General features: G+C 51.0%; 1 protein-coding gene and 1 long non-coding RNA gene across 5 annotated transcripts; one reads left to right on the forward strand and one right to left on the reverse strand.

Moving 5' to 3' along the window:
- On the reverse strand, positions 1 to 27989 carry GFPT1 (glutamine--fructose-6-phosphate transaminase 1). 4 transcript variants are annotated; one of them, XM_072917538.1, is made up of 20 exons: positions 27833 to 27989; positions 21862 to 21969; positions 21407 to 21514; positions 20125 to 20250; positions 19144 to 19202; positions 18021 to 18155; positions 17041 to 17102; positions 16485 to 16564; positions 15719 to 15772; positions 13705 to 13810; positions 12065 to 12228; positions 10829 to 10924; positions 10482 to 10579; positions 9261 to 9381; positions 8613 to 8770; positions 5984 to 6098; positions 5643 to 5770; positions 5354 to 5521; positions 4785 to 4946; positions 1 to 158 (listed from the first exon to the last, which is right to left on the reverse strand). In XM_072917538.1, the coding sequence occupies exons 1-20, from the start codon at positions 27837 to 27839 to the stop codon at positions 129 to 131; spliced, it is 2085 nt and encodes a 694-aa protein (XP_072773639.1). In that variant the 5' UTR covers positions 27840 to 27989; the 3' UTR covers positions 1 to 128. The 4 variants fall into 4 exon arrangements, with proteins under 4 accessions (XP_072773639.1, XP_030145927.1, XP_072773638.1 ...); XM_072917537.1 differs by lacking the exon at positions 1 to 158 and adding an exon at positions 4011 to 4285; XM_030290067.4 differs by lacking the exon at positions 15719 to 15772.
- Positions 348 to 3892, forward strand: LOC140680440 (uncharacterized). Its single transcript, XR_012051723.1, has 2 exons — positions 348 to 3435; positions 3481 to 3892. It is a non-coding gene; the product is annotated as an uncharacterized lncRNA (long non-coding RNA).
- Position 27990: the final 1 nt, after the last annotated feature.

Here is a 27990-nt window from a genome sequence, read left to right on the forward strand (position 1 = left end):
CACCCTTAGGATGGTGTCACCCCAGGGCTGGTGTCACCCCCTGGCTGGTGCCACCCCCGGTGTCACGGGCAGGGTCCTGCCCCTGCTCACCCCTGGCTCCTCCGCAGCCGCTCCGGGCAGGGCCGGGCTCAGTCTCGGGGGGCAGCGATGCGATCCACCTGCAAAAGGGACAGAAGGGACACGCAGCCTAAAAACAGCCGCCCCCGGGGAAACCAATCCACGGACACGGGTGGGATTCCAGGGGTGGAATTCCAGGGGTGGGATTCCAGTGGTGGGATTCCAGGGGTGGGATTCCAGGGGTGGAATTCCAGGGGTGCATTTCCAGAGGTGGGATTCCAGAGGTGGGATTCCAGCGTTCTCTCACTGTGGGATTCCCTGTCAAAGGCACCCAGGAGCTTCCAGAAGCTTCCAGCATTTCTGGAAGGAGGGTGACACTCACTGAGCAGGGGCCAGGGATGGGCTGGGCTGTGCTGGCTGCAGCTGCCTCGGTGATAATTAAATAATAATTCAGTAAAAATTAAGGTACAGAACCAGTTCTGCCTTGGGGGGATCTCACAGGATTTCTTCTAGAGTGGAAAAAATCCCAGTTAGGATTTGTTTTTTAGGGCAGGTGGAACATGAGAAATGAAATGCTGAACCTCTGGCCTAGAACAGCCTCGCTGGGCAGGAGAGGGGTGAGGTTTTCTGCTTTGTGCACCCAGGGGTTGCCTCTGTTCTTAATGGATTTAACTAAAGACCAGTAATTCTGTTTGGTTAACGTAGGGCACTTGATTTTATTCAAAGGGTGAGATACAAAAAAAGTAAGCAAAGAGACAAAACCCAGATGAGAAACGCGACAGACAAGAGGAGACATCTCCTGCATAGAGCACACGACAAACACGGTACAGTCTGGTCCCCACAGCCCAAGCCAGCTGGATATGTACAGCACAGAGCAGCTACAGGGAGGAAATGTGGGTTTGCCACTCAAATGTCTATTTACAGAAACTGAATTGAAGGCAAATAAGTTTTCTTTCCTTCTTTTTTTTTTTTTTCCCCAACCCAAATACTTCTGTTTCTTCTTCTTCCTGTTCTGCTGAGGAGGAGGGACTCCAATGCTTTGAGGCAAGTTTGGTACAGTCAGGTAGGATCTAAAATTGGCCACAGCTAAACACTGAGCTGCTACTTAAACTACTTAATTTCAGTCCCTCCCTCCATCCAACACGGCCAGCAGGCACCTGCTGGTGGCACCAGGGACTCCTGGGGACAGCCAGGGAGGGGACAGGCCCAGTTCTGCACTGGTGTGGGCTGGGTTTGTGCCTCCAGAGGCTTCGCCTGCAGCTCAGCCAGGCCTGGGGTCTGGGCTGGGCTTAAGGCTCAGACTGGGGGTTCTGCTGGGAGAGGCTCTGGGTGCTGCTGGGGCAGCAGGGTGTCCCCAGGGAGATGCCCTGCCCAGGGACACCCCAGGCACGGGGTGACAAATGTGGGACAAACTGCCCACAGCCCTGCTGCAGCAGAGCCAGGGGAAACAAAGCCTTTCTGCCTTTCTGCCTTTCTGGCTGCAGCAAATTCCACGTGCAGCTTCACCTGCACCTGTGTGGAATCCGTGAGAACTGCTGGGCTGAGCTGGGAGCTCTCTGCTCTTTGGGAATTAAACCCCCCAGGACCTCAGGGCTGCCCTCGGAGCCTCTGCAGGTGAGAACAGAGCCACCAACACCGAAATAACCTGTGAGCACAGTGGGCAGCAGCAGGAGCTGCGAGTCCAGCTGGCAAAGGCCTTGGCTTGTATTTACCTGTGGCTCAATTTTAGAGACAGGGCTACGGAATTTTTCAACACCTCAGTGAGGAAGGAGAGAATTTCACTGGCTCAGTAAGCAAAACATTCATTTGGGAGAGCAGAAGACTGACTGGCTGTTAATAAATACCACGAGACATCCTAAAAGTTTTCTAAGGAAAAGAGAAACATCATCTGTTCATCGAAATGCAACACGGGGACAGGATGAGGTAAGGAAAGCTAGAAAGAGTCCTTTGTACACTCCCACTTCACACTGCAACAACAACAAGGAGATGCTAAAGGCTCCCTGCCACGCTCAGCAGGGAATTCTTCACACAGGTGAGCTCCAGAGCATCCCTGGAGGCTGAGCCTGCAGCACCACCAGCCTCCCTGCGAGTTTGGCATCAGTGTGACCCCCAGGCAGGAGGAGGGGGCACTGCCTGTCCCCTGACCCCTCAGTGCTGCAGGGAACAGGGACTGGTGTGGCTCAGCATGAAGCCAGAGAGCTCAGCTCACACCGGACACTCCTAACTCGGTTCTTTGGTCCTCTTTGCACACAGCTTTCACCAAGGTGGAACAGCCTGTGCTCACACACTGAGCTCATCCCCCAGGGCTGTGTGCCCCCTGCTCTGAGCCAGGCAGGCCAGGAGCAGTGCAGGGGAGAAAAAGGGCCTGAAATGATCCCCCCGTGGGGCTGTTCCACGAGAGATCCGCTCTGAGAGCAGAGGATGGGGCAATGCACATCCCTGGGCCAGGGGGAGCCCAGCCTGCAAAGCCCTGCAGGGGCTCTGCCAAGCTGAGGAGGAGGAGGAGGAGGAAGAGGAGCTGTCTCCCACCTGTGAGCATTGCACATGCCTTGCTTTGTCCTCAATTCTCCTCCTCCAGTGAAGCAGGGAGGGCTGGAGGTGATGCTGGGCACAGCTGTGCCAGGGCAGTGCCTCACACACAGCATTTACTGCATTAAAAAGCAGCATTCGATGCACTAAAATGCAGCATTTGCTGCACTAAAATGCAGCATTTACTGCTTTGCTCTTAGACACTGGCAGCACGGTGTGTCCATAAGGAGCAGCTGTGACAGGGCAATGAACAAGAGAAGCTTTGAGAAGCTTTTCCAGGCACGCAGAATTTCATTCCCATGGTGAGGCTGAGCCTTGAGCTGAAGTGAAAGGTTCACACGAAGCAGAATCGCCCCAGAGGCTTTGGGAACGCCCCGTGCCAGGGGAGCTGGGGCTGGCAGGGCACTGGGCACCCACTCCCATTTGCTAAAGCCAATTTTCAGGGGCAGTAAATCACCTGGAATATTCACCAGCACCATTTTACACCTTGTGGCGTGGTTTTACAGTGCCTGTGTAAAGCTAATTCAAATCCCAGCGAGATGGGAGGAAATTCACCTTTCCACATGAGGAAATACGAAATAACTGCCCTTTGATGAAAAAGTCAGTTTTTGAGTCCTGAGGGTGTTATTTTCTGTGCTGTTTTTGATTCTCTTCAAGCTGGTTACAGGAACATTACCGAGGTAATTTCTTTATTACCAAGGTAATTTTCCAAGGTTATTTCTGGCGTGTTTATGGAGCCTTTTTATCCCCTTCAGGTGTGGCACAGAGCTGGGTCATCCAGGTGTGTCACACCCAGGTGTGTCACACCCAGGGTCACAGAGCTGGGCCACTCAGGTGTGTCACACTCAGGTGTGTCACACTCAGGTGTGTCACACTCAGGTGTGTCACACCCAGGTGTGTCACACCCAGGTGTGCTCCAGGGAAATCCTCAGCACAGGAAAAGCTCCCCTTGTTCTTACAGCCCCAGGCAGCAGCAGCAGCAGCAGCAGCTCAGAGCCAGCCCTGGCACCTCCCTGCCCCCAGCCCTGCCAGCCTGGGTCCCACTGGCCCTGCTGGGGTCCCGTGGCCACCGTGGCCAGCAGATTGTCACTTGCTCTGGATGTGGCACGGATAAAACCCTTCTGGAGCAGCATCACCCTCGCCAGGTGTCCAGGAGCAGAGTTGTGGCAGCTCAGCTGGATTCCCTCCGCACCTGGGGCAGGAATTCACCCCAGAGGCTTGCCTGCAGTTTCCTTCACTGGTAAAATTCCTGCCCAAGCGTGAGCAGCGCCAGATCCTGTTCCAGCTGTGTGTTCTGGTGTCCTGCTGCACCCCAGAGCACCAGAGGGCACTGAGAATCCCTTCAGAGCTTTCCCAGAACAGACAGTGACAGCAGCTCAGAGTAACCCCTTAGCTAAAGACTCAGCAATCTTTAAGGAAAACCATTTAACATCTTTCATGGAAGTCTATTGATCAGAAAAACCCCAGAGCTATGGTTGTAGCGTGTGGAATCGATTGGACAATCACTAATGTAATGGAATTACGGTGATCTTATACACAAACAACGATTTACCAAAATAAGATTTACCTAGGGGGCTTTAAAATCGAGTTATTTTGGTACCAAAAAAAAGTCTTTCATTTAATTCCCCTTTGCCCCTATGATTCAGATGATCTTTCACTCTACAGTTACGGACTTGGCCAGATTTCTTGGAAAATCAACCTGCAGAGAGGGAGGAGAAAGAACAGGCTCGTGAGTATTTACACACTTGCTTTGTTTGTGTATAACTTTGTACCCTGTGGAACGTCTGTTCTGCCTTCCAACCGAGAACAATCCAACACATCCTCACCTTCACAGTGCAGAAAAAAAACTCCACAACCCTGATTGTTACAACTCCTGGCTCAGAACTAAGCAGAACTTTAACCCTGGGCTGTTCCAGTGCCCAGGTGGTCACTGAGAACAGTATTAAAATCAACCAGCCAGCACCAAACTGCTCGCCAAACACCCTCCTGAGGACTTCACCTTCCCTTCAGCTCCCTAGCAGCCCTCCAGAGCCCGGCTGCTCCCTGCACACCACAGCCACAGGTCCCAGCTGGGCTCCTCCAGCTCTGCCTGGCCCCAGTGGCCCCCGGGCTCTGCAGCAGCTCAAGCGGTGGCACAGAGAAGCCCCAGGCCTGCAGCAGCCCCCAGCAGCTCCCAGGGCAGGGGAGGCTGTACTCACATCGTAGCCCCTGAGCACGGCCAGGTGGAAGGCCAGCAGCTGGAGGGGGATCACGCTCAGGATGCCCTGCAGGCAGTCCACCGAGTGGGGAACTTTGATGGTTCTTTTGTTGTTCTTGATGGTCTCGATGTCCTCCTTGTCACAGATCACCACAGGCCGGCCCTGCAGCAGAGGGGAAGGCTGAAGGAAAGCACTTCTGGAAGGTTCTTCCCTCCTTCTGTGCAGAGTGCCAGGGGCAAAACCTACTCCTTAATTTACAGCCAAACAGCTTCACATCCCCTGGGGGCATTTAAGGGTTAAACAGACCATGCCAGGGTCTGCAATTGCTGCAAGAGCTGCTGCAGGGGTTCCTTTATCCCACCTGCAATGACCTGCTGCAGGGGTTCCTTTATCCCACCTGCAATGACCTGCTGCAGGGGTTCCTTTATCCCACCTGCAATGACCTGCTGCAGCACATTCTGGCACTTGATTCCTTTATCTCACGGGCTGTGACCTGCTGCAGGGCGTTCTGGCTTTGTTTCCTCTATCTCACCTGCCTGCAATGACTGATAAAGGTCTCTTTATCTCACCTGCCTTGCGATGACCTGCTGCAGGGCGTTCTGGCACTTGGCATAGGTGTGGTCTCTCATGATGATCATGATCACAGGCATGAGCTTGTCCACCAGGGCCAGGGGGCCGTGCTTCAGCTCCCCGGCCAGGATCCCCTCCGAGTGCATGTAGGTGATCTCCTTAATTTTCTAGAGGGGGAAAAAGAATTCATCACACTCTGAGCAACCTCCTGGTGGCTTTTTAACCGTCTGTGTGCCAGTGCTGCAGAGTCTGTGCCTGTGGAGGCAGCTGCAGGCACACAAACCTTACCAGGGCTCCCTCCAGACACGTGGCGTAGTGGTAGCCCCGTCCCATGATGAGGACGGACTTCTGGTGGTACAGCTCGGTGGCCAGCTTCTGGATCTCGTCGTCCATGCTCAGCACTTCTTTAATCAAGTCTAGGGGCAGGAAAACCCAGACTGAGTGTGCCCCCACACCCCACCCAGCCCCACGGCCAGCAGCAGCTGCAGAAGCCCTGGGCTCAGCTGTACTGGCCCGGTTTGCTGGCCTGGAGACCCCCGAGAGAGCCCTGGGCTGCAGGGACCTGTGACAGCTCTGCCACCCTCCCTGCCCATCACAGCCCAGCCGGGCTCCCCCTGCCCCAGTCCTACCTGGCAGCCCCTTGAGCCCCCTCATGATCTCCTTGCGCCGCTCCTGCATGGAGATCCTGTCGTCACACATCATCAGGGCAAACATCACCAGGGACACGAACTGGCTGGTGTAGGCCTGGGGACACAGGGAGTGTCACTGGGGACACAGGGAATGTCACAGGGAATGCCACTGGGACACAGGGAATGTCACTGGGGGCACAGGGAGTGTCACTGGGGGCACCCACCCCCCATATTTGAGAACTCTCCCCTGCCTTTGAGGGGAATCCCTGCACAGGCAGGTGACAGGAGGGGTCACACCAGGGCAGGAATGGCCCCAGGGACCCCAGAGGGACCCCAGAGGGACCCAGAGGGACCCCAGGGGGACCCCAGGGGGACCCTAGAGGGACCCCAGAGCAGCAGCTGCAGTTTGGCTCCGAGCTCCTCCCAAGACAGAAGGGCTTGGGGCCAGCCTGGCACGGAACGCTGCAGAGGCTGGAGCAAGGTGTGGGGTGTTTCTGTCCCTCCCTAAGCAAGGAGCAGACAAACTTCCACCTGGAGGCTGGAATGGCTCTGAAGGAACACAGAAAATCTATTCTGCAGTTGTGCTGCCTGCAGGAGCCTGCTGGGAGTGCGAGCTGCTCTGCTCTGTGCAGCCCTGCACAAGTCCACAGCACCCTGCAGCCACATGAACGTGCTTGGGCTCTTTAGAATATTCTCAAAAAGAAGTTCTGGGCAAGCTCAGGGCACAAACTTTCCAAGTTCTTATTTCCTATATGCACAGCTTTGGTAACTCCCCACATCATCAGAGAAAAAAATGGCATTTATCTCCAAACTGTAAATGTTGGCCCTGTGAAAACAACAGGGACAAACAGCTCGTTCAAGAGTTTCTTGTAAGAGACTCATGAATTTTCCATGATCAAATTCCCCAATGAACTATTAAACTCAAATGTGGTTTTTGGCTGAATTTATGTAACAGATTGACATCATCTCGCCTCTAAATAGAACTAAACCAAAGCAGATTTTTCACCATGCAGAAGCACTTCACCAGAATGAAAGGCAGCAAAGTAAATTATCTTATACTGGATCTCACACAGCCAGAATAATCCTGTTATCTGGACACAGACTGTAGGATTCTGTGGAAGACCATTCCCCCATTTGTTAAAAGGATAGTTTTAATATCCCATTTTCTTTGGTAAAGCAGAGCCAGTGAGGGAGTTACACACAGACAAAGTTTCCCTTATCTACTAATTTCCTTTTTCATCTCTGACCTTAAATTAAACTGAGCCTGCACCTTGAGACAAACAATGGCAAAGAGAATTCTGTCCCCTCAGGGAATCATTCCCTCTGAGACCCGTTCATTTTCAATGTTTAATGCAGTTTCCTTAGATTATTTCATTTAGAACAGGGACCCAAAAAAGCCCTCTGACACTCCAGGACAGAACACACAGGGTGCTGCTGGTCTGTGACTGCACAGCCTGCAGCAGTGATGCCTCAAGGTTCCGATTTTATATTTTATTTTATTATTAGATTATAATTTTAAAAATATTTTTTATATTTTTTACATTCAGTGTGGAACTCTGAGCTTCTTATTAGGAGATGGTGAGCTCTGAAACTCCAGGCCCAAAAAGTAAAAGCAGCAGTGAATTGAAGAGAGGAAAACAAGGAGGATGGGACTGCATAACCTAATAATAACCCAATATGCAAATGGAGCAGAACTGATCAAAGTGACAGACCCTGTGAGCAGTTCGTGCATTTTGTGACCATTTTGGTTCATCTTGGGCTCATTTTGTGACCATTTTGGTTCATCTTGGGCTCATTTTGTGACCCTTTTGGTTCACCTTGGGTGCAGCCCTGGCTGGGCTCTTGTGCTGCCCAAGGTGGATCCATTGAGGAGATGCTGTGAATAAATCCCCACTTTATTCTGTAACAGCTCAGCTTTCTCAAGGCATCAGCAGCATGGGTAAGCAGGGGTCCTGTCACAGGCAGGTCTTTCAGGAGGAGTTCCAGAGGCAGAAATTAAATTCAAATAAAATAAAATAATAAAAAATTAAAACTAAAATTTAAAAATATAAATAAAAATATATAAACTAAATGAAATAAAAATTAAAAGAAAATAAAAATTTAAAAATTAAAAAAAAATAAAGTAAAAATAAACCAAAACCAAATAAAATAAAATTAATTCTAAAATTAAAATAAAAACTAAAATTTAAATAAAAATTAAAGTAAAAATTAAAATAAAATTAAAATTAAAAAATAAAAATAAGATAATAAAAAAATAAAACAACATTTAAAAAATAAAATAAAATAAAAATAAAAAATGAAATAAAAATAAAGAAAAATAATACATAAAATTAAAAATAAAATTAAAAATAAAATTAAAAATAAAATTAAAAATAAAATTAAAAATAAAATAAAAGCTAAAAATTAAATTGAAATTAAATAAAGTAAAAATTAAAATAAAATAAAAATTAAAAAATAAAAATAAAAATAAGATAAAATAAAATTAAAACAAAATTTAAAAAAAATAAAATAAAATAAGATAAAAATAAATAAAAATAATACATAAAATACATAAAATAAAAAATAAAATAAAATAAAACAAACCAAACCAAGCCAGCACAGCAAGCAGCAGGGCACAGCCGTGGCTCACCTTGGTGCTGGCCACGCCGATCTCGGGGCCCGCGTTGATGTGCACGCCGCAGTCGGTCTCGCGGGAGATGGAGCTGCCCACGGTGTTGGTGATGCCCACGGTCAGGGCTCCCCTCTCCTTGCAGTAGCGAAGGCACATCAGCGTGTCTGCGGTCTCCCCTGGCACAGGGACACAGGGATGGGTGCTGGGAGAGGCACAAACTGGGATAGGGGCAGGGGTGGGTGCTGGGAGAGGCACAAACTGGGATAGGGATGGGTGCTGGGAGAGGCACAAACTCGGGATAGGGACAGGGACGGGCACTGGGGAGAGGCACAAACTCCCCAGCACAGCCCCTGGCACTCCCTGCGAGCCAAGGAAGTGGCAGCAGCCCCTGCAGCCCCAGCACAGGGCAGTGCCACCCAGAAACACAACACCCAGAACCTGCCTGCAGCTCTTGGTGCCGGTAAAAGCCTTTTAGTGCTCTGCTAGGGGTACAAAAAGGCAGCTCAGGGTTGTCCCTTTAACAAAAATCAGCTTTCTTCGTTCTCCTGGTTAATAAAAACTTATCTGGGCCAGGCTCCTGTGCTGCCCAAGGTGGCCTCTTAATAAATCCCAAGTTTATTCTTTAACCCTGCTGCAGGTCAGCCTTCCCAAGGGAGGGAGCCCTACCTGACTGGCTGAGGAAGAAGCAGACATCGTCCCTGAACACGGGCGTGTTCCTGTCCAGGAAGTCGCTGGCCAGCTCCACCATCACAGGTAACTCAGTCAGCTCCTCCAGCACCTGGCGGGTCTGGCACAGGGAGGGCAGGAAGGCAGGGCTTACCTCATGTTTATAAACCCAAAGTGTTTGCACAAAGAAAGCTTTCTAGCTGCCACACACGCTGGAAAATATTACCGTTAAAACCCCGTGCGGCATTACAATTTAATTACTCATATTGCCCACGCTCACGTCACCACCAACCCCTGTGAGAAGCAACCTTGCCTTGGCACCACCACCAACTTCATTCCTTTTCCAGGTTTTTAAAAATCCACCTGGGCAGGGAGGTGTGGGGTAAAACACCCTGGCCTGTGAGGCCAACTCCTCCCTCAAATTAAGATTTCTCTAAGTAAATCTCACTAGTTATATAACCCTCCACGTAAATTATGTCATGCTGTGTGTCCTGTGTGTGTCCCAGCCTGAAGAACTCAAACCCCCACCTACATCCAGGCCCCCCTGGCAGCCCCTGCCTCGCTGCAGCCTTTGCATTCTGCTCCTGCAGCGTCCCTCCCCTGCCATCTCCTTTTCTAATAGAGCAACTTTTGTTTTCCAAATCCTTCCACAGCCACGGAAGTCACAGGAACACTTCCAAGTTCAGCTTCATCAGCTTTTATTTCCTCCTGCTGCTGCTGTGAACTGAGCCTGGTGTTGCAGCTTTCACAAGGGTCCTCCTTCTTTCACCTGTGTGCCCTTGCTTACTCCTAACCTGATTAAGGTCAAGAATCAATCCCCAACCTGAAACCAATCCTTAATCTGCTTGGCACACTCCAGGGAGACCTCAGAGCCTCCTCCAGGGCCTGAGGGGCTCCAAGAGAGCTGGCGAGGGACGTGGGACAAGGGATGGAGTGGCAGAACAAAGGGCCATGGCTTTAAACTGAGAAAGGGTAGACTTAGGTGAGATTATTAGGACAAAACTCTTCCCTGGGAGGGTGGGCAGGCCCTGGCACAGGTGCCCAGAGCTGCTGGGGCTGCCCCTGGATCCCTGGAAGTGCCCAAAACCAGGCTGGATCAGGCTTGGAGCAGCCTGGGACAGTGAGAAGTGTCCCTGCCATGGCAGGGGTGGCACTGGGTGGGCTCTGAGGTCCCTGCAGCCCACCCCAGTCCCTGATTCTGGCACTGGGCCCAGCACTCACCGCCACTCCTGCGTGGTAGCTCGTGCCACAGGCGATGAGGATCAAACGCCGACACCTCTGGATCTCCTTGATGTGATCCTTCAGCCCGCCCAGGTTCACTGTGGGCAGGACCAGAGAGCCAGATCAGGGAGGAGCAGCTCACAAAATCACAGCACATCACCACCTCCATCATCCACCGTGCAAAAACCCTCACAAACCTGCTGGGACCCCGCCAGCAGCACGGGCACTTCTGGGGGCACTCGACACACCTTGCATCCCACCCAGCAAGGTTCCATCGCCCCCTCCCTCCCTGCAGCCACCCTCAGCAACTGCTGCACACCGAGGGAGGGGGACTCAAGCTCAATTACCAGTGTAGTCATCAAAGTTGACCCTTCCTCTCATGGTATTAACAACAGATTCTGGCTGTTCAAATATTTCCTTCTGCATGAATGAGCTGAAGTTACCTAGGAAGAAAGATAGAAAACAAATTAGAGCACTTTACCCCCTATAACTTAAATTTTAAATCGCCTCCTGCTAATTGCCATTTTTCCTCTGTATGTAGGGAAAAGCTTGGACAGCCAAAGATTATTACACTGATCCTTCTTTTTCTGCCAAAACACCAGCTCATGGTGAGAGCTTGATTGGAGCTTCAGTGAAGGGCAGATCCAGACTGTGAGGGATCAGTCTTGGTTAAAAACCAGATGGCTCCAAGCAAATGCAAAATCCTCAGCCCCACAACTCTCCTCAAAAGGCATCAATGACTAGAGTGATGTGCCATGACAGGTAAGGACGTTTTTCCCCATGAGGATGACCCAGCACCAGACCAGGCTGTGGCACCTCTGTGCCCGGAGCCGCTCCGGAGCGGAGCAGAGCTGTCCCCACCGGGGCAGGGGTGGCAGCAGGTGACTGCAGGTGCCAGGCAGGCAGTGTGGGAGCCCAGCACATCCCTCTGGCTGCCCTGGCTGCTCCAGACCCTGGCAGGGGGCTCACAGACCCTGGCAAGAAGTCAAAAAGCATCTGTGGCTTCAATTTTAGCTGGTAGAAAACTGCCAACTCTGGATGAGGAATCACAAGTCACAAGGGTTTGAGTAGTGTGATATTTGAACTAACACAGGGTGGAAAAGTAGAATTTTGGGTTTTTTAGAATGTAATTCAGGGGTACAAGATGGAGGAATCTGGGTGTGTCTTAGCCTTCTTTCCTTTCTCCTTGCCCTCCATGTCTTGCTGTGATGGTGACACTTTTCTATTGGTTTAAGGTAGGGACACACTGCCCAACATAAATGTTAGGTATTGGTAATAAATAGTATATGTAAATTTTGATATAAAAGGTAAACACTGCCCGAGAGGGCACGCAGAAGTTTATGGCCTCCTTGGTAGCCAGAGCTCGGCAGGTGAGAGAGAAAACATTACAGGTAAGAAGAGAGAAAATATTACAGATAAGAAGAAATAAACAACCTGGAGAAAACACAAGGAGAAGCATTCCCAGACTCCTCATTCAGCTGCGTCCAGGCCAGGGAAGCACAGACCCGTTTGGGATCTCTCCTGGGGCCACCCTGGCCCTCGGGAAGCGGCAGAGAGAGGAAGGCAGGGGCGGCAGCTCTCACCCTTCATGATCTGCTGCAGCTCCATCTGCAGGGTCTGCACGGCCCGGCCCGGGTGGTCGCCAGCCGTGCGCTTGACGCGGTGGATGGACAGCCGGCCGTCCACCACGGCCGCCACGTCGTCGTCCTCCAGGAAGATGACGCGGTTGGTGTGCTCGATGACGGCGCTGCGGGGACAGGGCACGGCTGTGAGCGGGGAGCGGGCACGGCGCTGCTGGCTGACCCCAGCAGCTGGATCACTGCTTCATTGGAGCTACACTACAGCCCAGTAATAGCCTGCTTGAAGGAGGTACTCAAACTACACAGAAAATACTAAAAATCGACATAGGAGAGTCTAAAACTATAATACATTAATATACTGCTTAAAGAAGATACTCAAACTACACAGAAAATACTAAAAATCTACATAGGAGAGTCTAAAACTATAATACACTGCTATAATATACTGCTTAAAGAAGATACTCAATATCTATATAATATACTGCTTAAAGAAGATACTCAAACTACATAGGAGATACTAAAACTATAATACATTAATATACTGCTTAAAGAAGATACTCAAACTACACAGAAAATACTAAAAATCGACATAGGAGAGTCTAAAACTATAATATATTAATGTACTGCTTCAAGAAGATACTCAAACTACATAGGAGATACTGAAAAACTACATAGGAGATACTAAAAAAATAAGAAGCTACTAAAAATCTATATAGGAGATTCTAAAACTATAATACATTAATATACTGCTTAAAGAAGATACTCAAACTACATAGGAGATACTAAAAAACTACATAGGAGATACTAGAACTATAATACATTGATATACAATTTAAAGGAGATACTCAAACTACATAGAAGTTACTAAAAAACTACATAGGAGATTCTAAAACTATAATACATTAATATATGATTTAAATGAGATACTACAAACCTACTTTTTCTAACTACCAAATTAACCCCTCACAACTCCTGGCCCTCTCACTCAAGTCCAGCCACAGGTGGGTTGGATTGGATTGGGTTGGATTGGCCACCAGGCTCAAACAATCCTCACCAGAACCCAATCAAGCAATCACCCCAGGGAAACAATTCTCCAAATACATTCCACATGGGAAAAAGGAGGAGCAGAAATAGAAATAGTTTGCTCTTTTTTTCCTCTGTGCTGCTCTATGAAAAATCCTGAGAGAGGGAAGAATGTGGCTGCCACAGGGGACATCACTCACACCCTGCTCTGGGCACTGCAGCCCGTCCAGCACTCCAGCAATCTCCTCCTCTTTTCAAATCCTGTGAAGTGCATTTCCACTCTGCCAGTGGAACTGGCTCGTTATTAATTTCATTATTCATTTTCCCAACACAATTCTCCTCATAATTAGCACCTGGCCTGCTAATTTAGGTCAGGACTCCCTCAGGTTTCCTCTCACTGGGAAATCTTACCAACAGATGAGCCTGAAGAATGGTAACACTCTATTCCAAGGCCAGCATTCATTACTTTAACAGCAACTCTGTTTTGGGTAGCATTTGTACATTGATGGCCATGTGCACACAATTCAGTTTGTTCACAAAGAAACCACACCATCCCCATCTCTTGCCCCCGAGGCTTTGGAACAGGATATTTCTACACCAGAGAGGCTGGAAAACCCTACCTGGCATCAGAAGCAAAGTAATATTCCACAGCTTTCTCCTCCACGGGGAAGAGGCAGGTGGTGCTGTCCACTCGGGACAGGTTGCAGCTCCCCTTCTTGTCTTTGCCTAGGGGACAGGAGGGTCAGGGGCCGCCCAGGTGACACCCTGGGCACAGGTGACACCCAGCAGAGCCCCCAAAGCACAGTACCAACATGAAGCACTATTTCCATGCCTGCAGGTGGGCACAACACATTTGTGTCGCTGTGCCCATCCTCAGCTGGCTTGCAAGAGTTTTATTGCTTTTTAGTACGTCTGCAAGTGTATTACTAGTGCAGTCTGAAGTTTAGAGGAAAGTATCAGGAGAAAATTCAAATTAAAGTTTTGTGTGGCTCCACTGGCAGAGAATTCAAGGTGCTTTATGAGCAGCCACATTTCCCCATTAAACCTGTCCTGTTGATCATTTTAAGTTCCTCTTTGTTACTCTCAGCACTGGGGAAATTCTTTCAGAGCTGCCACCCGTGTGCCCACCCTGCTGCCCTGAGCACTGCAGGTGGAACCCAAACCTATTTCTGTCTGGCTGAGCTCACTGGTCACACACGGCTCAGGAAATCCAGGATTAAGAGCTCGGCCTTGTTCCTGCACCTCCAAACACAAGCACCTCACCCTGACCAGAAAACCACACCTGTGCTCTTGCCAGGGAGGTACCCAGGGGTGACAGGACTGAGAGTCAGCTTTGGGAAAAATCTGCCCTAAAAGTTCAGCCTTTCACCAAGGATCCCTTCTGGAGTACTCTGGAAATTCCCAGCACTGTCTCCTCCTCCTCCAAACTGCTTCTCAGGGGTGAAGCTCATCAGGGATGCAGATGAGGCACCCAACACCTACTGCTCAGCACCAGCCTCGAGCAAAATTATTTGCCAGTCACTGTGCAGGGCATGGGGAGGGAGGGGGTGGATTAATCAGCTTATCTCCCAAAATGGGACTATTGCTGAAGAACAGGAACGCTGAAGTTACTCCGATCTATATTTATTGCATAATCCTGAGGGTGTTTCACCTACTAGACACTGATCTGATTCAGTGATGCAAGCAGAGCTCGTGGTGCTCTGGCTTCCACTTCTGCAGATGAAAACGTAAAGGAAAAATACTGCTTTCATGTTGATACTCAGTGAGAAAGGCCCACTCAGGCAGTGATTCAGAACCTTCCAGTTCAGTTATCGAGTCAGTAAACGAGGAGAACAATGCCTTTGTTGTTGAGCTGAGACAGAACAGACTGATTTGGTGTTGAGAAGGGACAGAGCAGAGCTGCACTCCCCCACAGAAGCACCCAGACCTGATCAGAACATGCAAATTTGGTTTCTCAAAATAGAGCCTTTCCCTGCATTGGCTTTATTATGTTGCATTGCTTTCCTGCATGACAGATTCAAGCACATCCTCTCCCTCACAGAAAAGGGCTCTCCTGCTTCAGAGGTGAGCTGGTTCATCCCAGTGTGTGATGGGCTGGCCTTTAAAGCACCTCAAGAGAGGAACAGAGGGTTCCCCTGATAAACCACCAGGGCAAGGAAGGCCCAGCCTCAGGCCAAGCTTAGTGCTGCACCAGAGGCTCACCCCACGGGCAGGGGCAGGACACGGCTCTGACAACCCAAACTCCAGAAGGAATTTTGGGCAATGCTTGCCATCAGGACTGGCAGCAGCCTCCTGCTTTAGTGGGGGTTATTTTTAAGGTAATTCACCGTTTCCTTCTGCAGCCAGAGCTGCAGGAACACTCAGCACAACCTGCACTGTCATCAGTTTTTGCACATATGCTGAGCATTACGTCCCAATATTTGAAGTGGGATGGGTGGATTTTCCTGTGTGCTGCTCGTGGTGTTTCTGATCAAGAAGAAATTTTGATTTTCCCAGATGTTTCACTGCACTACACGGAAAGCAATAGCCACATATTAAAAAGACAACGCATCGTGGTCCCATTTATGATTCCTTTCCTAAGGAGCTGGAGGATTTGTCTGAAATTTCAAGTGTTAGCTTTTCTCTGGTGGGCACCTTCCTCCATTTTTATGGATATTCCATCAAAAGAATGATCCATAGATTGTACAGCTGGAAGTGCAATTGGGAGAAAAAAAAAAAACAAACAAATTTGAGCTATTCAATGAAAAAAGTACAGTGTTAGATAAATACATTGATGTTACTGCTAATCATCCAGTCAAAAGGCAAAGCTGCTGGGACTGGCTCTTGCAGCAGGGGATCAGCAGCTCCTGGGATCCCTGCACTGCCCAGAACACAAGGCCAGGCCCCAGGCACTGAGCAGGCTCAGGGCCCTTGAGCACAGTGAATTACAGAGCCATGCTCAGTACTTTGCACTTCCTGGGGTGTCTGTGGTGGTACAACACGTGTGAGAGCAGGACGGACAGACAAGGGGCAAGGTTTGGGGCTGAGATTAGGGTTAGGGTTAGCGTTAGGATTGGATTTTGGGGTTGGGGCTGTCCCCCCTCACCTGTGCGGTACAGGATGGGGATGTGGGTTAGGGTTGGGTTTGGGGTTGGGATTAGGGTCAGGTTTGGGGCTGTCCCCACTCACCTGTGCGGTACAGGATGGGGATGTGGGTTAGGGTTAGGGTTGGGCTTGGGGTTAGGGTTAGATTTGGGGTTAGGTTTGGGGTTGGGATTAGGGTCAGGTTTGGGGTTAGGTTTGGGGTTGGGGCTGTCCCCACTCACCTGTGCGGTACAGGATGGGGATGTGGGTTAGGGTTAGGTTTGGGGTTGGGATTAGGGTCGGGTTTGGGGTCAGGTTTGGGGCTGTCCCCACTCACCTGTGCGGTACAGGATGGGGATGTGGTCAGTGGACAGCTTGTGCTCGCTGCGCACACCGATGAGCAGGGGGCTGCCTCTCCTGCAGGGACACAGGGACAGCTCGGCACCTGGGGACACCCCCACACCCCACCCAGGCCTTCTGCCCCCCTCAGCTGCACCAGCACAGCCAGAGCCCCCCAGAGCAGCTGCTGCAAACACGGAAAGAACCGTGGGATGAAGAACAGCAGCAGGTGAGGAACCTGCACCAGGGTTAGAGAAACTTGTCCAGAGTCACTGCACACCTGAGCAGGGACTGCTCCTCACTGCACACACCTGCACACTGCTTTTGGCACTGGAGTTCAACCCCAGCTGATGCTGGTGCTTAAAAGTGGGACAGAAAACCTGAGCAGGAGGCTGGCCCAAACTCCAGGCCAAGTGGAGGACTCATCAAAGTGCTGCCACAAGGGCAAGCACAAAGGAAAAGGAAAAACCATCTCCTTTCAGATCATAACCAGAGGATACCAAAACAAGTGCCAGGCAGGGTGCAAGGATGTTCCTTCCCATGGCAGCACTCACCTGGTCCCGACCGCCTGCCCAGGGTAATGAACACTCTTGAACACAAGGGCAAAAGCACCTTCCTGCAACGAGAGAAACAAACTTTATCCCTTCAGCCGAGGCCCGGGCACTGTTTGAGTGCTCCCAGCACAGAAACTGCTCCTGTGGACACAGAAGAGACACCCAGGAGGTTTCACAGATGTTTCCAGAACCGCCCATAGCTCCAGCACCCCCATCCTGAAGGATGTCCCTGCCCTGAGCCTGGCAGCACATCCTCCACCCCCGAACGAGCCTCCTGAACCCCAGAGAGACACTCGGACTCCTTGGTTGTCCAAGTGGCTCCTGCTTAACTCAGGCTGCAGCGAGGGGAGCTGCAGAGGCAAAGATCTGCTAAAAGCACCACCAAAATTTGAGGGGTTTTGCTCAGCTGAGGTGCCCTGGGGTGACAGGAGAGCACACAGCCAGGCTGTGGAGGCAGAGCAGCTCCCACCAGGGGTCAGCAGCAATCCCTGGATGCTGGAGCCCTGGGAAGGACTGGAAACAGCACAGACTCTCCCAGACCAGAGCCCTGGGAAGGACTGGAAACAGCACAGACTCTCCCAGGAGGAATTGCTGGAGCTCTGGGAAGGACTGGAAGTAGCACAGACTCTCCCAGACCAGAGCTCTGGAAGGACTGGAAGTAGCACAGACTCTCCCAGACCAGAGCTCTGGGAAGGACTGGAAGCAGCACAGACTCTCCCAGGATTGCTGGAGCTCTGGGAAGGACTGGAAGCAGCACAGACTCTCCCAGACCAGAGCTCTGGGAAGGACTGGAAACAGCACAGACTCTCCCAGGAGGAATTGCTGGAGCTCTGGAAGGACTGGAAGCAGCACAGACTCTCCCAGACCAGAGCTCTGGGAAGGACTGGAAGCAGCAGACTCTGGGGTGCAGGGGGTGTTTCTGGGGGTGTGTGTCCCACGGTGCCCTGCCCAGCTGCCTCCCCCCGTGCCCCCAGCCTCACCAGCTGCTGGATCACCCTCTCCACCAGCGTGGAGAAGCTGATGTCGTCGCTGTCGCGGTTGTCGTACATGTACTTGACCAGCTTGACGATGCTCTCCGTGTCCGTCTCCGACTCGAAGTCGTAGCCCTTGCTCTCCTGCAGGGACAGCCCCTGTGGGTCACCAGCCTCCTTCCTCTGCTCTGCCCTCCTGCCCTTCCTTCCCACCTTTCCCTTCTTCATTTTTACTGCTCCCTGTCCTTCACCTGGCCTTTAAACATTCACTTCCCTTTTTCTCTGCTCCTGCCTTCCTCCCTCACCTTTCCTTTCCCTTGCTTTTCCTTCTCACCTCTCCTTCTTTCCTTTCACCCTTCCATACTGCAGCTGTCCTCACTCTTCTCTCCCCATCCTTCACTCTGCTTTTCCTCTTCCTTTTACCCTCCTGCCTTTCCTTTTTCCTTCTTTCTCTCCTCTCCTCACACTTTCCTTCCATCCTCCCCCCTTTTAAGTTGCAAGAGTATGAGGAGAGGGGGAGAGGGCAGTGAGTGAGAGAAAAGGGGTGAGTGTGAGAGAAAAGGGGTGAGTGTGAGAGGAAAGGGGTGAGTGAGTGTGAGAGAAAAGGGGTGAGTGTGAGAGAAAAGGGGTGAGTGTGAGAGGAAAGGGGTGAGTGTGAGGATGTGAGGGACATAGGGAAGGGGTTTGAGAGGGAAAGTCTCAAACTTTCAAAGGGTGTCTCAAAACTCAAAGGGAAGAGTGGGGCACCAGGAGGGAGTGCAAGCTGTGGGGTGTGAGCAGGGTGGTGAGTGTGAATGGCAGGATATGAGTGGGGGAACAAGGGGAGTGGGTAGGGAGGGCATGGGGGATGTAAATGTACTCACAGAGTAGGAGAGTCTGTGAGTGCAAATACTGGTGGGAGTGCAAAAACCTGAGTGGGGGAGCATGAATGGGGGTGAGAGGCGATGCGAGTGGGGAAATCATTGTGAGAGATGAGTGAGGAGTGAGTGGAGACGTGAGTGAAGGAATGGGTGAGTGGGGAATGTAAATGGGGAAGAGAGTGAGAATACAACGGGAGGAGTGAGCTGGGCAGGCTGTGAGAGCCAAGGGGAGTGGGAAAGGAGGGAGGGTCTCACCCCCAGGGGTCACTCACCAGGAATTTCTGCAGGTCCTTGTAGTTGGTGATGATGCCATTGTGGATGACGATGAACTCTGGGGACAGAGGAAAGGCCCTGCTCAGCCCCGTGCCAGCCCCAGCCTGGCACACCAACCCCCTTCCCTACAGCGGGGACTGGGGGGGAAAAAAAAGTTTCCACAATTCCATTCCAGAGAACAGCCATGAAAATTCTCACCATCCCATTTCCTTCTGTCTTCTCCTTGCTCTGTGCCCACGCACCCATGCAAGCCGTGGGCACCCATGCAAGCACGGGGCACCCACATAAACCCTTCCTGGGACCCCTCATTGTGGGGAACACTCCCTGTGGGGATGCCCCACTATGGGGAACACTCTCAGTGGGGATCCCTCACTGCAGGGAACACTCCCCATGGGGATCCCCCACTATGGGGAACACTCTCAGTGGGGATCCCTCACTGTGGGACCACTCCCCGTGGGGATCCCTCCCTGTGGGAACACTCCCCGTGCCTGGAACCCGAGCCCAAGCCCTGGGCTCAGCACCATGGCCCGAATGGACCCAGTGCCCCCATCCAGCAGCTCTCTGGGCACACAGAGAGGCAGCACACAGAGAAGCAGCAGCTCTCCCAGCACACAGAAAAGCAGCACACACACAAGCTGCAGCTCTCCCAGACCTCAGAGAGGCACACAGAGAAGCAGCAGCTCTCCCAGCACACAGAGAAGCTGCAGCTCTCCCAGCACACACACAGAGAAGCAGCACACACCCAGGCTGCAGCTCTCCCAGCACACAGAGAAGCACACAGAGAAGCAGAGCTCTCCCAGCACACACACAGGCTGCAGCTCTCCCAGCACACAGAAAAGCAGCACACAGAGAAGCAGCAGCTCTCCCAGCACACAGAGAAGCACACAGAGAAGCTGCAGCTCTCCCAGCACACAGAGAAGCTGCAGCTCTCCCAGCACACAGAGAAGCAGCAGCTCTCCCAGCCCGGGGCAGGCACCCACCGTTGTTCTTGTCTGAGCGCTGCGGGTGGCTGTTCACGGGCTTGGGCTCGCCGTGCGTGGCCCAGCGCGTGTGGGCGATGCCCAGGTGCACGTCGAACTCGATGTCCAGGTCCATGTCCTGCTGCTCTGCAGCACAAAGTGTGAGTCCTGAGGGGCTGTCCTCGCCCCGGGCCAGCCTGGGGGTCCCACCAGGCCTCGGGGGCTGCGGGACAGCAACGCTGACAGGGCCAGCACATCCCACAGGACACAGAATCCAGGCTGGAAAAGACCTTTAGGATCATCAAAGGCCAACCAAAACCCCAAGGGCTTTCAGGGCAGACACACACAGAAAACAGCCCTGCGTTCCTCATTCTGCCAAAACAAATAGCAACCTTAAGGAAGAACCCAAGCCTGGGCTGTCCCTCAGGGGTGCTCCTTGCCATCCTGCACACCTCCATGGTGATTCATGCATCCCTAACCCCTGTCTCTCCACAGTCTACCATGAGCATGGATATTTCTCTAGGAAAAATATTTATTTGGGAAAAAATACTCCTCTTACTCCACAATCTCTTTGAAACCGTGTATCCTGACGTTTTCTTGAGGTGGCAAACCTCCCTGCAGGAATCCTCTGTCCATCTCCTGTTTATGTACCCCTCATCCCACCTCATCTGGGCCTTCTGGCTCCTGGCTTACACTAAGATTAGACTGACCCACCTCCCTCTGGGACACTCAGCACTCCGTGCCTCAGGTGAGCACAAGAATGGGCTAAAAAGACTCGAATTTCACCAAGGCAGCAGCTTCTGGATGTGAGGCTGAGATCCTGACTGCTCTGGAAAGGATCTCCCCGCCCTCAGACAGCCTCTGTTCCACTCCCAACAGCTTTGTGCCTCTTTGCATTGAGCTCAGATTTAATGAATTAAGGTTTAAATAAAGGAGACAGAAAGAGATTCCTACAGGGAGTAGGGGGAGGTTCCTACAGCATTTCTCCTTCCGCCCAAGCTCTACGTCTTGCTGATTATCTCCTCCTAATTCCTCTATCCCCAGTTCAAGGAGCTTTTTGGTTGTTTGTTTTGGAGTTTTTCCTGTCTGTTTCCCACGATGTATTTCAGGTCTATTTTGCTTTAGCAGGTTGCAAATCATGTCTTGGAAAAATCAGGATTTCTCTGCAACTTCACACCAACAACCACAGGATCACCAGGCTCTTCATCCCTGGGTGTTTACACCTCTGGAAATTCATGTTTGTGGGTAAAACAGGCAATATTCAAAACACAAACAAGGGAAAGGAGGAAAGGGAGATACTTACTGTGAACCTCTTCATCCAGAGCCTTCACTTTCCCGGTCTGCTTGATAATGTGGATTTTGCAAGCATTGGCTTCCCAGTCTTTGTCATTTCCTCCGTCCAGTCCCACTCCTGAAACCCACCACAGAACACGGAGAAAGAGGGTCAAGTGCAGAAGTTATTACAGTATTTTGTGTCAACAAATTCTGCCCTTTCTGGCTCTTCCTGAGCCCTCTCTCCAAAAGCTGGCCTGCCACATAAAGGCAAGAAACCCTCTAGATCAGAGCTAAGTTTTCCCTTTCTCGTCTTGTCACCAAAAACATCAAGAAATGTGCTGATAGAAATCTGTATATTGAAGTTAACCCAAATCTCTGAGCACAGGCACATCCAAGTTGGTGCTCCAGCTTTCCTCAGCAGCAGGAGGTGGCAGGAAGCTCTGGCAGGACAGCAGGAGAAGCCCCAGAGACGCCCAGAGGTACCTGCAGAGTCATAGCCCCGGTACTCCAGGCGCTGCAGCCCCTTGATGAGGGTCTCCAGGATCTCCCGCCTCGTCCGGGGCACATGGTAGTTCAGGTAAGCAAAGATGCCTGTGTGGGGAAAGGAGAAAGTATCACCTAGGATCTAAAACAGTGCCTTTCTGGCAGGTCTGCCTCAAACACCTCACCTGGGGAACCACCAGAGCAGGCATTCAGCTGCTTCTGACACTCACCTCTCTCACAGAGCTGATTTTTAATATTCAAGCACAAATCCCACACCTTCTTAACACCAGCCATGTAAAGAGCTGGTAATTTTAACAGAATAACATTTTCAACAAATGGGCATTATTGATTTCTAAAGCTGACAGCCACATTACTTCTTCTGGGAACTTTATTTTCCTCATGAACTTTTTTGGAGCTCAGGTTCCTTAATTTCAGGCATGTTCAGAGGCAAATGAAATGCATCATCCCTTCCAGGTAAATGACTGAGATACACAAAGGAATTGCTTCCTGCAATCCTTTTCCTACAAAAGCAGAAAAGCCTTCGGGCTGGGTTCACTTCCAAATTCCTTTTGCTATTACTGTTAACTAATTTCCATAGACCTTGTTATCAGAACCTGTTATCAGACAGGGAAAGGAGCACTGGGACACCTCTGGGACATGCCAGGAGGGGAGAGAAGGGCTGCAGAGAAGGTGGAGGGCAAGCAGAGAAGAGGAATGGGACTGGGACTGAGGGATGGCAGGGATGAATGGACTGGGAAGAAGGGATGGCAGGGTTATAGGGTCTGAGGGAATGCTCTGGGATCACAGCATGGCAGGGATAAAGGGTGCCAGGGAATGTTCATGCCCATGGGATTCCAGGGACAAAGGGTGCCAGGGAATGCTGCATGAACACAGGACACCTTCTGGCACAAGGCCTGCAGCTTGTTCTGAACCAAAAACCAGCTCACTCCAGAAGGGTTGGCTTTGGACACTTGCATTAAATCTGAACCCAAAACAGACAGTGACTTCAGACGTTGTTTTCTCTGCAGATTTCAGCAAGTTCAGTCACACCTGAACTAAAAAAAAACCCAACCAACAGCCCAAAGCCTGGCTCCTTGTCCCACATCCCAAATGCTGGCAGTGCACAACACAATGGGCACAACGTGGCAGTGGCCTCCCCACAGGAGGGGTGGCCCAGCTGGGAGGAGAGGGAAAAGCAGAGTGTTCATCCCTGTCTGTACTGCAAACAAACACCCAACACCCATCCAGAAAGGAGCCAGCTTGGCATTGAAAACAGCTATTGATTACAGCACAATTAAATTAAGATTATTCATGAAGCCTGTGGAAAAAAAACCCAAAAAAACCAACTGAATCCAAGGCTAAGAACACCACGAAAAACCCCAAACCCTCCCCAAAACACCAACCCAAGGAATTCGGTGCGTCTCAGAAAACAGAGACTATGAAAACTAAGGAAACCTGAAGAAATGCAAATACAGTGTTAATGCTGTGAAATATCGACATGCTCTTCCAAAAAACAGAGCCTGGGAGATTCAGTTTTAATTCAGTTCAGCTTTTAGACCCTGAGAGGAAAATAGCAAGAATGATAATGGAAATGCCACTGGGAAAATAAAATTCTATGGACTCATCTGTGAGCAACACATTTTACAAATGAGAAGGCAAGAAAGACAGGGATGTTTGAAACTCACCTTGGAGAAAAGGGGGAAAAATGAAATAAAAAATAGAATATGCATAAATGATGCATCATTAAAGTAAAAAGTGAGACCATAAGGCTCCTGTAAAAGAACACAAGTCTTCCTAAATGCACGACTTAGTAATCTGCAGGCTAATATCCAATATTTGAAGGCTTATCACCCGTTTGTGATACTTATCACGATGAACTATGTGTAAATAAACTTCATTTATTGGAAATATTTACAAATGTGTTTCATTATCCCCTTTCCAAACATCCTGTAATGATGTAATACTTCGCAGCTGGGGAAAGTTTGAATCCCCATGCAGAAAACAGCATTTTCACCATCTCTTAACTACTGGGTCACTCACAACTGAGCAATCACACCTTGTAACCGCTTCTAATTTTAAGTGCAGTTCCCAGCTGCACCTCCCAGCCCAGAAAAGGCCTTTGTGCCACGCCAGAGCCGCAGTGCCCTGTCCAAGCCTTGCTCTCCCCCTGCCTGAGCTGGTATTCCAACCAACCTACACAGCTGGAGACATGAAAGGACACCAAGTGCACAGACAGAGCTCCATCAGCAGTGACAGCTTCTCCCTCACAGGGACAGCTCCTTGAAATCACTCAGGGAACCCTTGCTTTGGGTGGAATTCCACGGGGCTGTGCAGCACCAGCCCGGCTGCCAGGTGCTGAAGATGCACCCAGGTGGAGCAGAAGGTTCCCCAAAGCTGAGTTTCAGGTCCCCAGCAGACCCCAGGAAGGAGTTTTGCTTTCAGTCCACGTTTAGAAGCACGCAATGCTTTCCACACCTGCCCTCTGTGACGCTGCACAGCCAGCCTGCAAGAGGAAGCACTGCAGAAAACCAGGATCTAAAATGACATTTAATCACTGTGCCCTGACCAGCCCTGAGCTGGCACTGCTCAGGTGAAACAAGCACACCTGACACAAAAAACCAGCCCTGGGAACTTCCTTCTCCTCCTGCTCTGAACTGTGAATTCCCAGGAGCAGGGAGAGCAGCTGAGGTCTGCAGGAATTCCAGCTGGCACAAAACACAACAGCCCTGTCTGGGCACACCTCAGGGCTCCACACCACTGCAAATCAGAATTAGAACAGCAGTGGCACTCCACAATAAAACCTTTCAGCCACTAACCCGACCCAGGACTTTGCAGGTGTGGACTGGAAAGAGCAATTCAGATCATGTCAGCTTATCAGACAGCTCCTGAATCGCAGAGATCCACAGTAACAGGTTCTCTATGCATTTCTCCCAAGTGAAATACCTTGAACAATATAACCTAGAATATAAAACATTTCCTTTCTTGCAGGTTTGCCTTAAACACCTTACCTGGGGAACCACCAGAGCAGGCATTCAGCTGCTTCTGACAGTCACCTCTCTCACAGAGCTGATTTTTAATACTCAAGCACAAATCCTATGCTTTCTTAACACCAGCTATGTAAAGAATTCCCTGTAAAGAGTTGGTCATTTTAACAGAATAACATTTTCAACAAATGGGCATTATTGATTTCTAAAGCTGACAGCCACATTACTTTTTCTGGGAACTTTATTTTCCTCATGAACTTTTTTGGAGCTCAGGTTCCTTAATTTCAGGCATGTCCAGAGGCAAATGAAATGCATCATCCCTTCCAGGTAAATGACTGAGAGCACGAAGGAATTGCTTCCTGCAATCCTTTTCCTACAAAAGCAGAAAAGCCTTCGGGCTGGGTTCACTTCCAAATTCCTTCTGCTATTACTGTTAACTCATTTCCATAGACCTTGTTATCAGGACATCCACCTGGCAATTCCAAGGAATGCTTTAACCCAGAACTGCTGCTCAGCCCTGCTGGAGGAGCTGCTGCTGCTGCTGCCCAGCAGCTCAGGGAGGTGCCATCCCTGTGTCCCAAAACCTCCCTTTTTCTGCCCAGTCTGAGGAGCACAAGGTCAGAAAGCTCTCTCTTGTTATGGCTGGGAGAGCTGACACTCCATTCATCACCTCCAGACTGGGAAAACAAGCAAAACCAGAAAAACATCCACCCTGTGGGGATCCACATTTGTCCACTGGACATTTCTCTCGCTGCCCACGCTCCCTCTCCAGCTAAAAAGAAAACAGGAGAAATCCTGCCCAGAGTAAACAACCAGAGCAGCAATTCCAGGCCTCTCTGGGCCACAGCTCCCTGCTCCACTCCAAGGCAGACACCAGGAACAGCCAGGTGTAACCTATGAGGAAGGTGTAACCCATGAGGAAGGGCTGAACGTCCCCACTGATGGACATGCAACCCCAGAGCTGGAAACTCAAGTCTTTCCTAAGCCCACTTTTATCTTCAGGAATCACTAGTTGAATTCTTGAATTCTGCCATCCCAAGCCCAAATTCTGCCACCCAAGATCCAAATTCCGCCATCCCTTTTGGTCATTAAATCCAGCCATGGCATATGAGGGGTTTTACTGATTTACAGAACAGTCAGTGGAGCCCTGGAAAAACCTGTTTCCTGAACTGTCTCCCAGGTGCCATGGAACTGGTTTGGTCCACTCGGACCCAACTCACACCTGGCCAGGAGTTCAAACTGCACCTGTGTTTCACACAGCCAAGGCCAAAGCCCGTTTTTCACTGACACTGTTAGAAACAAACCCCCAGCACGTCTAAACAGGGCTCACAGCAGGCACCAGGCACTGGAGGCTCCTTTCCTTTACTCATCCAGCAGCACAAGCCCATCACATTTTGTAGGGTCACAAACCTGAATATCAGGCTGAAAACATTGGTAATTCCAGTCTGGAAGCTGCTGAAGCTCTCCCTTCAGTGTCACAGGCTGAGGGAGCTGAGAATTCAGGTAACAGCACCATTGACACATTTATTTCTTTTAAAACTCCTCCTAACCTTTCAGATACTGAGGTATCTCAGAATTCAGGTAACAACAGCACCACCGACATATTTATTTCTTTTAAAACTCAACCTGGCAGGATAAAACCAGGTTTATCCATCCCCAGCCTCAATTCCATGACAGAAATGTTGTGTTTTGAGGCCCTGCAGCTGCCAGAGCCTGGGAAATCAGGGAAATCAGGGTCCTCTGCTCCAGACAAACCAGCAGCCCTCTCACTCCAGGATACATCCCTGACTCTCAGAGCCACCATCAGCAACAGTGACAGTAATCCCCAACGCTTTTCTCACTCTTCCCATAAAATGTTTCAATATCCAAGAACTTCACTTGTATCAAAAAGCGGGGAAACACCTAAAATCCTGAACACAGCTGAGGAACTGGCCGGTGTTTTCACAGCAGAAAAGACAAAGAGCAGAATGTTAATATTGCACATTTCAGAGGCCGGACCTCAAATACGGCAAGCACGAGGCACCAAAACCACCCCTATTCTTGCAACAAGCTATTTATAATAATAATTATCCTTTCTATTCTTAGCTTTGCTCTGCTTTGTACTTCCAACACGAATTAACACGGTGTTAAATGTGAGCTGAGGTATGAGTCTCTGACTGATTCTCCACAGCTTGACAGCTTGAAGGCAATGCCGGTTCCATCCCACAAAAACAAAGAGAGAAATGGCAACTTGCACATTAAGTGTAAAACCCACAGTCCCGCTGAGAGCATAATTTTGTACACAAAAATACAGAGGAAAAAAAAAAAAGAAAAAAAGAAGGCAGGGTCGAAAGAAAATAGGAAAATCCAACAGATCGCTGTTTTGTAAATTTCCATGAAAAAACATGAAGACAACGGGATAGGGGAAAGATAGATGACATTCCCGTGCGTAAAGGATGGGGCAGCGCGGCTGCACTGCCACGGGAAGCGGAGTGGAAGGAGAGCCAGAAGCGGCCCCGGCCGAGCCCGGGGCACGGTCCGGCACAGCCAGCCCGGACCGACCTGCGGAACACAAATTACCGGGACTTGCAACGCCCAAACCCCACCACCGGTACCGGCACCGGAGTGGGAGCGGTGCCTCCGACAGCAGCGGAGTCACGGCCGGCAGCGCCACCGGAGCAGCCCTTCCCAGCGGCCCGGCCCGGCCCGGGAGCCACGGCGGGACTGCCCCGGCCTGCCCCGGCCCGGCCCGGCGTCCCCGAGCACCGAGCCAGCCCCACCGGCACGGGGGCACGGGGCCTTGTCCGCCGCTGCCGCCGCACATCCCCGCGGTCTGCCGACAATTCGCCCTTTCAGTCCCCAGCACGGTGCGAGCCCGCGGGGATAACGGGGCCGGGCCGCCTCTGCCGCGGCCGTGCCCTCCGTCCCCGCCCGGCCGCGGCCTCCCGGCGCCCGCCCGGGGGCTGCCCCGCCGGCCCGGGCCCCGCCGCCCCCCGGGCGGTGCTCACCGCACATGGTGCGTCCCGTCCCGCTCCGCAGCCGCCTGTGCCGCCTGTGCCGCCCGTGCCTGTGCCGGGGCCGCGCCCCTCGCGCCAGGCCCGGCGCAGGCCCCGGCCCGCCCCGGCCGCCATTGGCCCCGCCCGCCCGCGCCCGGGACGTGGCAGCC

The sequence above is a fragment of the Taeniopygia guttata genome, chromosome 22, assembly GCF_048771995.1.
Source record: "Taeniopygia guttata chromosome 22, bTaeGut7.mat, whole genome shotgun sequence".
In the NCBI taxonomy this organism is placed as follows: Eukaryota; Metazoa; Chordata; class Aves; order Passeriformes; family Estrildidae; genus Taeniopygia; species Taeniopygia guttata.

Coding starts and splice junctions, on each gene's coding strand:
- GFPT1 (XM_072917537.1), bottom strand. Junction 10,580..10,828: donor CAACTTTGATGACTACACTG/GTAATTGAGCTT, acceptor TCCTGCCCACAG/TGAACCTGGGCGGGCTGAAG. Junction 5,771..5,983: donor GGGGCTCAAGGGGCTGCCAG/GTAGGACTGGGG, acceptor TCCTGCCCCTAG/ACTTGATTAAAGAAGTGCTG.